General features: G+C 43.9%; 1 protein-coding gene across 1 annotated transcript in view; it reads left to right on the forward strand.

Annotated features, from left to right (window-relative positions):
* Positions 1 to 13,487, forward strand: part of LOC145327773 (uncharacterized) — a 34,954-nt gene extending 21,467 nt beyond the window's left edge. Inside the window, exons 12-17 of the mRNA XM_080171328.1 lie at positions 9,789 to 9,837; positions 10,189 to 10,289; positions 10,697 to 10,809; positions 11,240 to 11,316; positions 11,725 to 11,787; positions 13,300 to 13,487. Of these exons, the coding sequence (XP_080027454.1) occupies positions 9,789 to 9,837; positions 10,189 to 10,289; positions 10,697 to 10,809; positions 11,240 to 11,316; positions 11,725 to 11,787; positions 13,300 to 13,412 (516 nt within the window). The 3' untranslated portion in view covers positions 13,413 to 13,487. The remainder of the gene's footprint in view (positions 1 to 9,788; positions 9,838 to 10,188; positions 10,290 to 10,696; positions 10,810 to 11,239; positions 11,317 to 11,724; positions 11,788 to 13,299) is intronic.
* Positions 13,488 to 13,606: the final 119 nt, after the last annotated feature.

A 13,606-nucleotide genomic window follows, 5' to 3' on the forward strand; every position in this document is an offset into this window, starting at 1 on the left:
CACGGGTAGCGCAACAGAGTGCGGAAAATATCATAAATCCAACGGACGAAGCGGACCAATGAGAGAGCGAGTTGAGGGGTGAGAGCGCGTTTTCCCCGTGTGCGCGGATTTGACGGCACGGACGCGCGTTACAAGGACAGGAGATTCCACGCACACACACACACACACACTCACACCGGAGCGGAGCTACTCCATAGCATTTAACAGGGGTATTTTTAGCAAATAAAGAATTGCAAGTTTCTTTCCTTCTAGCTCTAGTGTGATAAAGGAAAACCCAATCAGTTCCTGACAGCAGTTCAGACCCTCAACATCTATCTACCTCTACCAGCCTACCCTACAACCTCAACACCTAACTAGTGATAAGTACAGCTAAGTTATATCTTTGCAACTAAACTCCCAACCTAGTGATACAAACAGTGTTGGCTGTTAGGCTAGGAAGCCTCAAGTGACAAACCATTCATTTTAGTTTTGTATAACTTTGTGCCCGCCGTTTCACCGTTGACCCAATGGACCAGCATCAAGCCCCAGGAGGTGACCAAGCCCCAGGATGGCTCCAGGATGACCCTCAACCGGCCCCAGCCGAGTACCGCAAGCTGATGCTGAGCAATCTGCCGGAGTTTAGAGGGCCGCCCAAGCAATCCTGGTCGGCACATATCCGCAGACTTGAGATGTCATGGGCGGCTTACCGCGTGCCACCTCATGATTCCCTCAACCGCCGCAACGCCCTACTACTGTCACTGGAAGGGCAAGCGGCGGAAATGGCGTCCCATCTGTTTGGCGAGGCAGGCCAAGCCTTGACCTACGAACAGGTCAAGACCGAGTGTGAATTGCTATTTCGCCCTGCTTTTGAATCCCAAACGCTTAAACAAGCGTTTAGGGATTACAAGCAACACTCGACAGAACCTATACAAGCGTACATATCAACTAAGTGCGCCTTGTATAGGGACGCCTACAACCATGAGGATCTTGAGTTGTTGGTGGACGAATTAAATCGTGGAATTCGTAACGCCAATGTAAAACGCCTCATGATGAACCATGAAATTACGAGTGTACCTGAGTACACTCGTAAGGCCATGTTCACCGTGACCATGGTTACTAAGCAGCTGAAGGAAGGTGTGTGCTTAGTGGACTCGACCGACGGGCTGACTGGATCTGCCTGCATCCAGTTGCCCCAATATGACGAGTCGGAGCCAATGGAGATTGGCTCCTTGGCTCCGGGTCTCCACCAGATGGGGAAGGTCGCTCCAGATGACAAGGTTCCAGGCCGCTGCTACCGCTGCCAGGGGAGAGGCCACCGAGCTCGAGACTGCCCAACGCCTGTGGAAGTTAGCCTAGAGGAGAGACGCACCCAGCCACGCCGTGACCGTTCTGCCAAGTGTGAGCGTTGCCACTATGACGGTCACACGGCGGCCGATTGTAGAGCTGACTGGGCCCAGGTAGCCAGCCGCAGGCGCACCGCCGACAAGGGTGCCCCTCCAGGGAAGCCCAGCAGAGTGGCCCATATGGAAGGGAGCGCGCCCCCAGCACCACCACAGCAAGCAGCCGCCCCCAGAGCTGCGGACCGAGCCGATGGGATGCCGCAGTTTGGGACTGTCCCAGCTAGGATCAACGTACTGGGCGGCGCGGCTGAACCCAACCGTCTTAACCATCTGGGGCCAGAGCTGATACAGCCCAACAACATAGCCGAGCCAGAGGTGCTGAGGCCCCAGCCTTTTAGCCTCAACATGATGGAACCTGCCCGACTGAGCCTACCCAGCAAGAGTGGAGGGGCGCTGCCCAGCGTCCCTGAGACGGTGTATGGGGAGGTCCTGGCAGCCGCCGAACGAGAGAGGCAGGAGGTGCTAGCCAGCACCTCTGCATCGATGTATGGGACGCCACCCGGCGTCGCCACCTGGGATGATGGGGGGGTGCTATCCAGCGCCTCCCACCTGGTGCCTGGGGCGACAACCGTCGCCGCCACCGAGATACCTGGATCCTGGAACGAGCCAGCCTCCAACCTGATGTCTGGGGCGACAACCGTCGCCGCCACCGAGAGACCTGAGTCCTGGAACGAGCCAGCGGTCCCAGAGGAAGGGGTGACACCCGTCACCCCCAGTCAGCCAGCGCCACCAGCCTGCAGGGAGAGCCCAGCTACATGCCAGCCAGCGCCACCAGCCTGCAGGGAGAGCCCAGCTACATGCCATCCAGAGCCCCCCGCCAGCCAAGGGAACCCAGCTGCTCAACATCAGGATAAGTTGAATTTGTTAAATGTGTTGTATCCAAAATATTGTAAACACCCAGCCTTGCCTGTGCCCCCTGCACCTGAGGCTGGGGAGATTGAAATTTGGGAAAATAAGGACTTGCCTGTGCCACATGCACCTGAGTTCCTAGGGCAGGGGAGGGCAGTGAGTAAGGGCGAGCCTGTGCCACATGCACTTCAGCCCCATGCCACTGGGCATGCTTTGGACAAGGGAAGGGAGCACTTAGGGCTAGGGGAGCCGACACCCAGGCAAGTGCCAGTCGCTTGCCAGTCTGTCATTGGGGAGGGTATCGGGGTGCCTCGGCCGCATACAGATAACGCTCAATGGAAACTTGTATCTAGCCAGGAGCAGCCCAGCCGTGTCCAGTCCCAAGAAGCAGCCGTGACCAGAGCTGAAGATCCCCAGCCGCGTGTACGAGGAAGATGGTTACCTGGAAGCCTCTCCCATTGGTGGATGGTCCTGTGGGGCCTCCTGCTGGCAGCCGTGTGGCCTACAACCAGCTACGTCCTGGTGGGGTGGGACTGTGCCAACCCCACCCATGTCACGTCTTACAATAAAGAAAAGATGTGTAACACGGAGCCCCTACACCAGGAGGTGCCCCTGGGCCATGAAGTGCACGTCCTGCAGCAAGTCAAGGTGAGGGAAACCACTGGGTACAGCTGTCAGCTCACCGTGTCCCAGTGGACATTCAGGTGTGGGGTATGGGGTCACCTCAAGGTGACCTCGGTCCCCACCCTCATGAGGCCAACCAAGATAGACCCAGAAGCGTGCCAAGACCTGGCCAGGAACCGAGTCTACACGTTGCCAGGCAAGACCCAGCCACTGACGTTCCAGCTGAACCACCCCCTGTTCTTCACCATCAACATGGTGGGCGCCCTCGTCAACAGCCCCGAGGGGGTGGGTTGCGAGGGGGAGGACGTCCACTTTGAGGGCCAGCTATACCGCAACGAATTAGTGCTCCAGGAGCGGCGGCTGCTGGTCAAGGAGGAGACCTATGTGGTGGAGGATGGACGGGTGGAGTCCCAGTCTGACCACCTGACCCTAGAGTGTCCCCATTCTGAGCTGTCCTGCATCACTGGGGAAGCAACCTACGTGTGGGACCACCTGGGAAGAGATTGCCCCTTGAGGCTGATCCGCAGCCTCCAGCCCAGCCTGGTGATGGATGCATATCTGGTTGACCATCAGGCCCAGTTTTTCATCAACATGACCAACCCCACCTCGATTGTGAACTGCGACTTCGAGGCCCATGCCACAAACCATCCAGCGTTGTTCGTGGCAGCTGACCCAGCCGCGGCTGCGCTGCCCAGAGTGTCGGCCAGGGATGTTGACGTTCCCCTTCAAGCACAGATACATGCAGGTTATATTGGGTTTACCCTGGAAACGCGCATGAAAAGCACCGCAGCAGAAGAAGTAGCGGCCAACTGCTGGAAGCTCCAGCAACTAGACCCGGCCCACCCGGTGCGTGTCCAGGGGAGCACGTTCTCGGTACTGAGGGGAGACATCCTGCTGCAGCTGACCTGCCAACGTCACAAGTACGTTGTCCGCGAACACAAGGAGTGTTGGGACAAAGTGCCAGTAGAGCCCACAGGTTTTGTAGACGCTGTGACACGGGTATACAGTGAACACGCCACCAAGATTCCCTGCTCCTCCACCTACCCCCTGACTGTGCACGCGGAGGAAGGCTGGATAGAGTTAACCCCTGCTCCCAAGAAGAGGCCACCCCCGCTGGATACGCCTAAGCAGTTGTTGACAGAACCCTTAGATGACTTCAGTTCAGGTGGCTTGTATTCGCAGGCTGAGTTGAACGACTGGCAACAACTGCTGGCGTTCCCAGCATACAAGAGTGCCATGCTGACCGGCCTATCCTATGGCTCCTGCGTTCAGCAAGGCAGCTGTTCGGCCACAGGAGACCATGGGATAGTGTCCTACAACATTGACCGACTGGCGGAGGAAGGAGAGGCAGCCCTGGATGTCTGGGCAGGATTTAGACAAGCCATCCACGAGTGGGGAGATGGCGCAGCCATACTGTGTTTGCTGTTGTTGATCCTCAAACTGCTGGGGGACCTAACCATCATTTCCCTGGCAGCAGCACAGGGAGGAGTCCGGGCAGCCCTGAATGCGATATCACAAGTGTTCCTGTACCATCCAGCTTTATATAGGAAAGCGCTGGCTAGAGCCAGGCTCAACCATGCCAAGTCCCGGGACTATTCAGTGGACTGGGATGCCATTCCCATCGGCAGGGAAGCAGCCGAGGAAATGGTGTCTATGAAATCAACTGACAGCGGGCATGACCGCCCAGGTAGGCCAGGACCGCCCTCTGGCAGACCCCGCGGCCCCTCAGGAGGACAGGCCGCTGCTCAGACGATCAACCTGGCAGCCAGTGCCCCAGCCGCTGCCAACAACAACCAGCAGGCCCCACTGCTGACTGTTCCAGCAACAACTGTGCCACCAGCAAACCTGATACCTGCCGGCGCTGACCAACGTGTCCAACCCAAGTCAGCCTCTGCCTTCTATCCCACATTGGGAGCCCATCAACCCTAAGAAGATACTCACCACTAGGATTCCATTGAATCATTATCGTTTGTATATATTTTAGCCCTAAGGAGCGGACCGAAGGCCTCAACCACTGTCGGAAGTCTGGTAGGGAAACCACCTCCCAGCCTTCCGAGGGGAGAGTTGTGGTATTCGGCAACCGTGAGCCATGCCTATGGCACCCCTGATCTGGGGTTCGGTGGAGGGTCAATGGCCCTCCCCCGAGTCCTGGGGAAGGGGTCTAGTGACCCCCTCCCTACGCTTAGAATTAATGATTGAATCTGTCATGTTTATTATGGTTAACTGTATTCTTAATTCTCCCCCACCCTTTCCAGGGATGGGGGAATCATTATTGCCCAAACTGACCATTGTATATGTATTATTTATGCTTTTATGTTATGATTACTTATTCCTATCCATGTAATTATTGTTTGTTGTATATAGCTTCAGTATCTTTTAAACCTTCAATAAAGTGACAACTGAAAATAGATGTTGATCATTATCTAGTGAAAGCTAGAGAAGCGTAGCTTCTCTATAGTAAGGTGTTCACGTCTGTCACACTGCCGTAATCTAATTGAACTCCGGTGTCTGCCATTTATCCTCGGCGGATACCACAGTATGACGTCATTTTTATAGGCACTATATTTTTTAAAAGAAAAAGCCTATCAACAAAAAGCTTATAGCAGAATCACTTTTACTACGAGTGAACCTTTGAACACCCCTCATCAAAGACGTCCAATGGGGGGGGGGGGATAAAGGGTCCCCCTAAACGAATTTGGGGTTGCTGTAGGCAAATTACACTAGTCACTCAGATCTTTACTATTCCTTAATTAATCTTACCTAACCAATATTAAAACAAATTTTTAAATTGAAGCTTTCCTATAATTAGGGTCGGTCCGTCCGTAACGGATACTTTGCATGGTGATTCCTGTAGTAGTTAGTACGATTTAGAAAACGTAGCAACTCTATAATCATTATCAGAATGTCCGTACGTCTATTTTAACATGTTGATTTTTTTACTTTTTTTAACAACCAATTTTTATATGATCTAATTATCCGATTGATCTGATTTTTTTGTATATTGTTTCCTGGGACAACACTATACATTATTATAAGCTAAGCAACTCTATAATCAAGTCCTAAAAATGTAAGTATGTCCATAAACATTATTCTGTATCAAGCAGTTTTTCAACAAATTTACTTACAATTTTGCTTCGACTCTTGTACATTTATATTCTGATTTTGCATTTCTGACACTATAAAAGTGTTAATGTCCGTTTGTCCTACCTTTTCAGTGCTTCGCTTTTATGAATGTTGATAACAATAAGATGTGGGAGGCCTTATTAACTCATTTTTTTTTCTTCAGAAAATTAACCCTTTGCTTTCACAACCTGTGACTGAAAACCCATGACCTAATCATGTATTGTCCTAGTAATATGAGGATCTACTTAACTTTACTTAAACCTAATCTAAACAAAAAGTTAAAAATGAAATAATGATTGTTAGATGGGTAGAGGGGTTTGAATGCAAATATGATGATTAGATAGATTTTGCATTTTTAGTTTGTACATGGTTTATCTTGTAATCTATTCGTCAGGAATTAGGGGTATATCAATGCGAGATAAATTACTTTATGTAACATGTTTATTTAATTATTTTCTCAATATATTAAAGCCGTCCTCAATTGTAAAAGTGTAGATATTCAGCTGGAATTAACAATGCTTTTTTTCTTTCAATTGGCCTATCCCTGTTCGTGCCATTTGCCCTTTTTGCTTTTACACTCAGGCATTTTAAACATTTTTTAGAAAGATGAATAGAATAACATGAAAAAAAGTCTCTTTGAACATTAAGCATCCTTATATAAAAGTAACTAGATGTCTCTGAGAATGTCTATCTGTCTGTGTGTATGTTTGTAGCGAAGGATCATGCTAACCGCTGAACCAATATGGTTCTCCTTCACAATAGAGCTTCTCAAAGATCCTAGGAAGATTTCTAACTATTTTTGGGTAGGGTATCACCATCCTCAAAAGAGAATTCTTTTTTACATTTTCTAAATGGCTCAACACGTAGCGCATCCGCTCGTCGTCGGGAAGGTGTTAGGTTCGAATCTCGGTCCGACACCGCGTCATAACTAAAAACGTTAAAAATGGTTCCCACTGCTACTATGTCAGATGCGCGACGTAAATAGTTAGAGTGGGGGGAATGCCTTGGCCCAAAACAGGCGCAACTCGTTACCATGCACAGTTAGGACTTCTCAGACAAAGGTCGTGCATCACAGAGAGTTGGTTGTCTGTAATGTACTGTACCACGGGTATGAGGTGAAGGACCAAGAGTCTGGCCTTGAGTTGACAAGTTGACTGTTCAGTCCAGGTGCAACTCACCCATACGACATTAGCATTAGCATCAGCATTAGCATACATTTTCTAAAAATAAAATTTAAAATGGGGGTAGGAGCAGCCCTTCCCCCCCCCCTCCCCCCAGCACTCATTAAGGCCTCTAGGGTCACAGCTGCTAGTGACGAAAAAAGATGAATATCTTGTTTTTTTTATACCTAAACTTTATGTAATGTTTGTAACTTATGTTTTTATCTGATTTTCAGAGAAGCTTCATTCTTATCTTGTGTTGTTTTATAGCTATTGCTCAGAATTATAGAATTTAAAAGCTAAAATAAATATGCTTAAAATCTTAATCAGTGATTTGAATTTGCTTTATTGGCTTTTTTTAATACAAAGTGTTGGTTGTTGCACAAATTATGTATTTAGTTGTCCTTGATTTTGGTAACTTGTTTTTTCCTGCTTTCAACAAATAAAAATGTTAAAGTTCAAACAATGACTGACAATTCTATCTTTGTAAGAAGTCACCCCATTATGAAATTGCCCTAGGCGGAGATAGGGCAAATGAAAATAATCACCAAAAACATTTAAGGGGGGGGGGGGTCCACCTCAAAGATATCTTTTAATGGATTCGAACAAGAAAACGAACTACTCTAAATAATCAGGGATTCAAAGGGATAAGACAATTTGACCGAGAAATTAAGAACTCCTAAATGATGATGAACAAAATTCCCCTTCTGTAGATTAAATTTAAAGGTTCAAACGTTTGAACACTCAACCTAATTAAGCAACCAATCAAAAATCACTAAAGTTCCCAAAATTGGTAAGCCAACAAATAAGAAAACGTTATTATAAAACTTTGGGGACTAACTGCCCAGTGTCCCCAATCTCTCTTGCAAAATAATATAATCTACCAATTAATTATATATTGGGTACCATCAAAGTGGAGGAGTCAAATTGACCCCAACCCAATCTTGCAATAAAACCTTTTTTTTTAAAAAATGACCTAGATACCGAAATTTACCGAGGGGTTTAAATTATTTAGATACCTGTAAAATACCTCATGGGGGCGAGGTGTTGCCTTAGGCTTGAGTCCTTCAGCTTCACCTTGGTCCATTTATCGCTTGCGAGAAACTGCGACGAAACGCGTCCATGCGCCCATGAAATATCCTAAATTATCTAGATGCCGAAATTTAAAAATGGTTTTACCTGGGTCAGTTATGATAAAATATTATCTTTTTTTTCTATAAAAAAATCTATATTTTGTAAAGGAGAACCATACCAGTCGAGCGGTTAGCGAAAACCTTCGTAACACAAAGACTTACAAACATCCTGTTACTTTTGTATAAGGAAAAATGAAATGCGTTTCATTTTAACAAAGGAAACCATAAAAGGGTATTATTTAAAGACCGAACCTGAAGATCAGCTGATTTGGTTGTTTTTATTGTCTGCTTTGGGGAAAAGTGAAAAACAAAACAATAATAACCATTCTTTAAAAATTTGATGCAAAAAAAGGAAAAATAGATTTTAAAAACTTATAATTATGATTTAAATAATGTTTTAAATACCCAGAGGGTTCTTAATGTATAAGTCAACAGATCCCACAATAATGATAAACAAAATTACCCCTTTCCTTAGGTAAATAAAATTATTTTTGAAAGTAGAAAGCTTCGTAAACACTTCTAATTTGGATTAACCAACCATGATTAAATATAAAGTATTTTAGCCATTGAATGAGAAAATGTGTTTATAGATACGTTTTTGGGTCATGGGTACTGAAATATACTAACTGTTCCAATTTATTTTCAGATAAAACATGTTTTCTTAAAAATAATTATTTTTATTAAAATAGGACAATGTGTCCTTTTGTATCTTATAAAAAAATATTTATACTAATTTTTGTTTTTAATGAAAAACAATAAAATATGATTAAAATGGATGAAGGAAAAATGCTATACTTATTATTAAGTTTTTTGGTAAGTTTAACTTTATTTAATGTTTATAATGTCTTGGCCCAAAACTGGCGCAATTCATTATATACCATATAAAGATAGAACTTCTAGATAGAACGATCGATGTCTGACGGGCGTTTGACCCTATAATTATGCTTATAATTATAAGCAAGATTTGGTTTAGACTTACACCATAAAAGATCTCGTGGTGTATACTGTCTTCTGTGTGGGCTATTCGAGGTTACACTCCCCTCATCCCCGCTCTTCAATATTTTTCAAAATAATTGTGAGGATATCTGTTCGACAAGGCACTTTTGAGCAGTGTTGCGGAGCCGGGAGCCGTGGAGCCGCCATATTTTGCTGGAGCCGTAATTTTCGTCAAAAAACGGCTCCAGCACCGGACCAGATAAATAAAGAGATTTTTTAGGTAGAAATAATAAAATTATAATTTGGTAACTCTGTTTTGTCATGTGCAAATGCCCTTTTTAAGTTTTCAAGTCCATTTTTATCAAAAATTGAACTTTTAAAACCTTCAAAAGTCTAAAATAGACGTGGGAAAAAAATGTCGAGTTTTTCTTGATTTTAGGTCGGAGCCGGAGCCAAATTCGGAGTCGGCAAAAAGTTGTTACATTTTGCCCAACAGTCGAAAACTTTCCTTGGACCAATGATACTTACTGATTAAAAATTTTTCCAAATGCTTTAACTATGTTCACTTTAATTATCACATTTAGGTTTTAAAATCAGATGGAATCGGCCGTTTACCAGATGCCAGCCAGGAAGGTAAGATATTCTTCATTTATTCCTATATTAAAGCAACATAAAGTCTATCTGTATGTCTTTAGAGATGGATATCGCTAACCGCTAAACCGTTATGATTCTCCTTAGCATTTGTTACACCCAGGAATAAGGTATACCTAGCCAACAAGCGAAAAATCTAAAATTATATTTGGGGGCAGGTAAAAAGGTAGTCAATTTTACTATGTGTACGTGTAGCCCCCCAACGACAGCTTAAAATCACGTATAGGTTTCGTATTTTTTTATTTAATGGTATAAGCTGCTTAAAATCCAACTAGAATAAGCTTGCTATTAATGTGGGACATTATCTGTCATTTATATTTTTCTGCTTTGAAGGTATTCTGAAGCAGTTTACATCCCTGGATGATATGTCCCTGTTTCATTACACTGTGCCTCCTGATACCACAAGAGCTACCTGGGAGTTTGCAAGTTTTCAGGTATAAATATATAAGTAGGGACAGGTAGCTTTTTTAAGGAGTCCAAAATACAATATTAAGGTATTAATTAGATGTTAATAATTGTGTGGGATAAGATCTCAAGAACTTTTAGACCAGCATATATTAGCAAGTAGGTCGGTATATGGAAATTATATCTTGTTTTTATTTCTTCCTTTAATAAGCCATTACTTTAAATTAACTAGAAGTTGCACTTTTTTCGCAATGAAAAGTTTTTATTTGGACTCGAACTCAAGTCCTACATGCAAACCATTTGAACGTTTACACAATACTAATGATGTTGTTGTACAGGACGAACCTGGTTGTCCCAGTAGAGAGGTGATGATCTACCTGAGACATTCAAGTTTCCCAGTTATTTCACCAGATAATACTAAACTATTGTTGTACAGGATGAACCTGGTTGTCCCAGTAGAGAGGTGATGATCTATCTGAGACATTCAAGTTTCCCAGTTATTTCACCAGATAATGCAACCTTTAGCTCTGATAGGTTTTTACACCTCAGGTAGGTACAAAAATGAAAAAGCAACATCATTTTGGCGGTTTTCCTAAAAAGTGCCTAGTCGAGCACTTTTCCCCCATTTTTTGAAATATAGATTAAAAAGCAAATTGGCGGGGGGATTAGTTTTTCGCTTGATTGTTCATTACTTAGGGTTGGGTTAGGTTATATAGGGTCTATCGGGTTAGGGTCCACTGCAGTATAGGTTTGGGGATAGGGAAAAAAACTGGCAATCCTCTTTCTTCTTTCCCTCCCCCTTTGTTTAAAATTCATTTAAAAAATAAGGAGGGAGGAGGGTTTCAGGGCTCAACATGCACTTTGAGATAAAACACCTCTTTTCTTATTGGCACTTTTTTCGGGGGTTGATGGGTTGGATTAATTTTCCTGTCTCTTATGTCGCCATCTGTTGGTGTGATTTTGAACTATATCATTTCAGAGATGACATGCATTATATATCAACAGTTAGTTCCTACCAACCCCATGATTCCACTGTATTTCCAATTTATAATCCAGGTATACGACACACATTCTAAGTTTTTAATCATTTACAAATTAATCATTGAGATGGGTAACCTCCCCTTGTGGATATTAGACTGAATCCTATTCTAAATCTATATGGAACATTCTGGTAATTCAAATATGTTGCCGGGAAATACTACAGACAGAGAAACTGACTTCTTTATTTTCTTAGGTATTAATGATGAAATGTTTTATTATATGAAATATATTACTATTTGCAAGTCTGAAAATTTCCGTGAGGAAGAGGGACTGTAATTTAAACTGGTAACCAAAGTTTTTCAAACACGTTTGCCTGGGTAATGTTGAAAAATCTTGACTGTCTGGTGAAAACTTGCATTATTTAAACTTTTCAACCAATAATTTCAATATAATTTCATTTTAAATACCCCTTTTATTATTAAGAGCCAGGTTCGTGGTTTGCATTCGCCTTTCTGTCTCCATATGAAGAAAAGATAACCCAACAAGGTAAAATTTTCTTAAAATGTTTTTTTTTGGGGTGGGGAGTTCTCCCTCCCCCTTTCCCATTACTTCTAAATCGCTCAAAAATTTTAGCGCCATGGTTCAAAGCCCTTGACAAATCACAAAACAAATTTATGATTTACCCGGTCCCCCTCATATACGCCAAAAATATTTAGGGGGGTAAAAACACCTCTATGTAAATTTTATCCCATGGGGAAATTGGGGGGGAGGGGGGGATTACGATCGCTTAGCTCCATTTTATGCTTCAAAGACCCCCCCCCCCAAAAAAAAAAAATGGACTTACTACTGTAGGCAATTTTTTTTGGGATATTTCAACTTTGCATAGAAGCGCGTCTTAATCGCTCGACTAACGGCTAAAGTAAAAACGATAACCTCGCGAGGGTTGAGGTACTCTTCCTAATATACAGGGTGCGCCACATAAATCCGGACATTTTTCAAACGGCCATAGCACCAAAACCACTTGACCAATCATGACGCTTGACCACACTAAAAGCTTAGGTAATTACCTTTTTGCCCATAAAAATTTTTGGACGATGGAGGACGTGTTCTCCGAGCTGGCAGCGCTTATGTTTAAGATGGCAGAATCGAATTGCGCTGATAGTTTACCCTGGATTCTCGACTAGGGCCCACAAAATCTGACCTCAGCCCATCTGTAGGTGAGGTAGAGTTATGCAACTTGCTGGGGATACTGTTAGATACATAAGTAAGACAGTAGAAAAGACTAAAGCTCTCTATCTGAAATGGCTTGGCCGTAGTACTCCTTCAAAGTGAAACGTGGCAGATTTTGAGATGTCGAAAACGTCAAAAATTGTGAAAATTCGTGAAAATTTCTCAGTTCTCGACTACAAAGACCCATTTGTAACCTTAAAACTCGTTTTAGACTATGTGTTGCGATGATAACCCTAGCTTAATCTTTACGCCATTTCCAAAAAGGTATTAAACGTTGTTCTAGCTTAATTGTGGCCCAAATGAGAGCCGCCGTGTTGAGAGGTAGCTTGAAAGATGGGTGAATTTGGATCCTGCAGTTTCTCACGTCCCTAAGGAGATATGGCCTCCCAGCGCCCCGATCTTCATCTAATTGACTTTTGGCCTGGAGCGCCACTTAAGCACGAACCAATAGACGCGCCCATACCACAAAGACCTCCCTCATTGCCACTATCAAGGAGAACTTCGCCAGCTTGGACAGGGACATGGTGACCAGGATCTGGGGGCGATTGAGGCTGGTGGCGATTTTATTGAATAATCTAATAGTCATATACCTAGTTTGCTTCCCAGTTTTTAAAATTCAATAAAATCTTTAAAATTGACGATTTTATGTTCATTTTTTTTTAAATAAGAAAAAGTCCGGATTTATGTGGCGCACCCTGTATATGAAAAAACTTCTGTGTATAGGAACCATATTTGTCAAAAGTTAGCGAGATCTTTTGGCCCAGACAGACTAGCATATTACCTCTGTTATATACAAGGAGAACTTTTATGAAAATTTTTGTTTTATAGGGCTGTTACACAAGTGCCGATATTCATTGGGATCTATAGCACTCTGGACCAAAGCAGATCAAGTAGAATCCATCATACCATTTCAAAGGAATAGACTTGCAATGAATTTTTAACATAACTTGTCGGTTACCATAAGAGGGGATAAAATGGTATCTAATGCTGCTATATCAGGCACGTTACACAAATAGTAAGAGTGAGGGTATTGCCTGGTCCTTAAACAGATGCAACTGATTACCAAGCACAGTTCGGACTCTCAGACTAAGGTGATACAATCAAAGAGTTGTTACCTAAACCTTATACCCATCGG

Source organism: Acartia tonsa, chromosome 9 (assembly GCF_053477335.1).
Source record: "Acartia tonsa isolate MP-2025a chromosome 9, ASM5347733v1, whole genome shotgun sequence".
Taxonomy (NCBI): domain Eukaryota; kingdom Metazoa; phylum Arthropoda; class Copepoda; order Calanoida; family Acartiidae; genus Acartia; species Acartia tonsa.